The sequence below is a fragment of the Arachis duranensis genome, chromosome 4 (assembly GCF_000817695.3).
Source record: "Arachis duranensis cultivar V14167 chromosome 4, aradu.V14167.gnm2.J7QH, whole genome shotgun sequence".
In the NCBI taxonomy this organism is placed as follows: domain Eukaryota; kingdom Viridiplantae; phylum Streptophyta; class Magnoliopsida; order Fabales; family Fabaceae; genus Arachis; species Arachis duranensis.
Window position 1 is genome coordinate 31043011 of NC_029775.3, and position 3868 is coordinate 31046878.

At 34.7% G+C, this 3868-nt stretch overlaps 1 protein-coding gene across 2 annotated transcripts; it reads left to right on the forward strand.

The window, feature by feature from the left end:
• Window positions 1-628: 628 nt before the first annotated feature.
• LOC107484002 (uncharacterized) lies at window positions 629-3320 on the forward strand. Of its 2 annotated transcripts, none has more exons than XM_016104610.3 (6): window positions 629-752; window positions 1246-1417; window positions 1511-1694; window positions 2258-2455; window positions 2686-2871; window positions 2987-3320. In XM_016104610.3, the coding sequence occupies exons 2-6, from the start codon at window positions 1335-1337 to the stop codon at window positions 3116-3118; spliced, it is 783 nt and encodes a 260-aa protein (XP_015960096.1). In that variant the 5' UTR covers window positions 629-752; window positions 1246-1334; the 3' UTR covers window positions 3119-3320. The 2 variants fall into 2 exon arrangements, with proteins under 2 accessions (XP_015960096.1, XP_015960097.1); XM_016104611.3 differs by having other exon boundaries at window positions 1264-1417; window positions 2987-3319.
• Window positions 3321-3868: the final 548 nt, after the last annotated feature.

Consider the following 3868-nt stretch of genomic DNA (forward strand, 5'->3'; position numbering starts at 1 on the left):
ATGATATTTTCAATAATGGAGATCAGTGGTCAAACTATAAGGTTGTTGCTATGGCTCGGATTACTGCTAATGATTTAAGAAAGTCTCCCAGTACCAAGTGTATAACTTTCAAGGATCGAAAGAGGTGGAAACCTCCAACAGGTGACACTTTTAAAGTTAATTGTGATGCAAGTCTGTTTTCTGATTGGAACCTAGCAGGAATTGGTTGTGTTATTAGAGATTCTAATGGGCGTTGGATTTCGGGTTGTTCTAGTAGCTATCCTCCAGGGCCTATCGTCAGATGTGAGCTTTTTGCTGTTTGGGATTATGGCTTGAGATATATTGTGTGCGAAACAGATTCTCTTGACATTTTGCACATTTTAAAAAATCCGGCAAATGGGCTAAATTGTGATGTAGTTGATATTCTTCAGAAGATACAGAAGCTTCTATCAAGACCTTGGGTTGTGGATTTTGAATGGATTACCCGTGATGCTAACGCTGTGGCAGATTGGCTGGTGAGATATGCGGTCAAGACCAATCCAACTCATATTATTTGGTCGGAACCTTGTGATGAGTTTCAGCATTTTATACTTGTTGATTTAGGATAATCTCTTTTTTTTTTCTCTGTTTCTTTTTATTTAGTCACAAAAAAAAAAAAGTCTGTCCGAGATTCCAATAATTCGTTTCCCTTCTCAACGTTCTGAGTTATTGATCTCTTCTCAGCGTTCCACCAATTACACGCACCTCCTGCTACCTCTTCAACATCTACTTCGGTATCTACAATATGCAAATACTTCATTTCATCTAATTCCTTTTCTGAATTAACTTATTTCAGTTTATTAATGACTCTGTTAATCTGGAAATTGTAGTCAATATTATGAACATTTGATTGTTTCAAGCTTGAAATTTGATCAATACTCGAAATATGTGTGCGCCAAAGGACATCTTTACATGAAAGCTTATGATCTATGTTATGTTAATTTTCTATAAAATCAACCTCGACTAGGAGCTTGATTTTTCAGTGATGCTTTTCGCAAATTAAATCTTTTGATGGATTGGAGCTGGATAAGGTTAATTACTGGTTATCTGAATTGTCCTGAAGCAAATATGAAATTATCTTACTATTTTATCTGTATGCTTTTTTCTTTTGGTACTTTTTCGGAAATTGATTTTATCTTAGTATCAAATTAAACACTGGTCAGTTTCACAATCGAATTACTGAACTCAATTATCTTGTTTGTTATTGTTTTGTTTTGTTTTTATAAGAAATTATCACAATTGCAGGTGATGATGTTATTGTTAAATAAGCATTGGATGCAGCTGATGTGAGTTTCAACAAAGGGAAATTCAGAGGCATGTGTATCGCAGTGTTCATGTGGCAAGCTCATACAAAATACCCCTTCATTCTCTTACACAACCGGGACGAATTCTATTACCGGTGAGTGCTTGTGTTGGTTCCTTTTTTTGTAACAAACATGTGATTGATTTTAACTTGGGTGACTAACGAAAACCATTTGTTTATTGCTGACAGGCCCACAGAGCCGTTAGGATGGTGGGCCGGCGACATTATATTGGGCGGAAGGGATGAGCTCGGCGGTGGCACATGGTTGGGCTCCACCAGAGATGGAAGGGTGGCTTTCCTCACCAATTTCAGGGAAGTTGAAAGCCTTCTGGAACCCAAGACCAGGGGAGACTTGCCCCTGCGATTCCTTCAGGTCACACACTCCATCTGTTTGTTACTTTGTTTCTTAAGATCTTGTTGCTTTGCAAATTCATGTGACTATTTTCATATGGTACCAATTTCAAACATAATCTAATAACTTCATTTATATATCTTACGCAAACTGAGGAAATGTTGGTGATTTAGTTCACGAGTGCAAGAAGAAGCCGAGAAAAATAGAGCTTGCGAGAGATAATTCTCTTAGATTCATAGAGTGATGAACTAGAAAACTGAAATGTACAAGGGAACTAACTATTTATACTACCATCTAATCTAGCTAGCTATAGAATAAATATCTTGGTTCACGTTTTCTAACCATGCTAACCAACTTGCTGACTAAGCATTCTTCCTAATTAACTCTGATGAGATTAAGTTACAGTGCTGCCAATGTTTATGCTATGCCATTTACATGCAGTACGTCAACACAAACACCTGAAATGATGTATGGACATCATAACAGTTAAACAGTTATTTATATCATCCATTACATATTTACATCGCGTAATCTTAACATATTTATTTATAGAAATAACAAATGAAAATACTGCAACATGACAGAGTAAGAAGAGTCCTCAGGAGTTTGCAGAGCAAATTGTTGAAGAGGCACATGTATATAATGGCTTCAATCTAGTTTGTGTTGATATTTGCAGCTCAACCATGGTTTATGTCTTCAATAGGCCTAAGCCAGGTTATTTTTCTGTAACACCAGGAATTCATGTCTTGACAAATGCAGCCCTGGATGCTCCTTGGCCCAAGGTAATAAACAGTTGAATTGTTGTTGTGTAATTGTAGTTACTGAGAAATCCACACAGATTGGCAAGATTTTCAAATTATTTCTGAACTTTTTGTACAAAATCCCAGTAGCTCAACTATATGTTAGTTATATCAACTAGATCATTGCATATTTTCTTTTTGTCTGAGTACTTGAGAATTTCTTCTATGCAAGTTACCATTAACTGGAACTGAAATCAGAGCTCATTTTTCAGGCAGAACGACTCCGCCATAGTTTCAAGGAGCTTGTTGATCGCTATGGTGAAAGCGAATTTCCCATCAAAGAAATGGTTGAGCAACTAATGACAAACACGATTAAGGATGAGGACAGCAAGCTACCTGGGATTCATCCTCCAGAACGAGAACGCCCCATGAGTTCCATCTTTGTCAAAGAGGATTTGGTAAAATATTAACCAACACTTTCCTCGTGCTTTCATGCTTCCTAGTTCCTAGCTCTATTTAGTGCTGGTTTTGCATGTGCAAAGCTGAAACTTGTTTGTTTATATGCATTCTCAGACACGTTATGGCACTAGAAGCACTTCTGCATTGCTTGTGAAATCGAACAAAGAAGTTAGCTTCTACGAGAAATATCTGGATAAGGAGCAATGGAGAGAGAACACGATGGCCTATCAGATAAATGAGACATAATGAACAGCAGGGATTTATTCTAATTCTGCTAGTCAATCTCCTTCTAAAATGTCAAATTTCGTAAAGCCAGGCAGCAACTAGATTGATTTTTCTATATAAATTTAACCAATGTAATCTAATATTCTTAACTGTTAAGTTTGTACTGGATTAGTTGATTAATATTGGCAAAAACGACATATTTGCAAATACATTTCATCATTCTCTTTAAACTGTACTATAGCCCATGATTCATTAAAGACTTTTGAAGAGTTACTGAGTTTTCAAATTTTTTTTAAATCACCCTTAAAAAAACACTAAACTGTAATTTTTTTTTTTTTGAGAAATAAAATTGATATTTGGTACTATTTCTTTCTCGTTTAATTTACTTTTGAGTTTTGACTATGTAAACTAGCGGTTTCACCAATTTCAGCCAATTAGCTAAAAAATAGGTCTATTAAATAAAATATTATTATCCTAATTTTTTAAATTTTAAAATAAAAAATTAAAGAGAATTAGTTTAGTTGGCTTATATTATAGTTGGTCTCTAAATTTTTTTAAACATAAATTTATTATTGTCAAAATAGAAATATATTTATAGGTGAGTAGTTATATACGTATTGACATAAAAAAATGAGAATACAATATATAAGAACTAGAATAACATTGATGAGCTTGAAGAAAAATGAACTAGCAATAAGAAACGAAAAAAGACTTGAATAAATTGATAGGAATAAAACACACAATTCTCTACTTCCAAGAATTAAAAGAGCA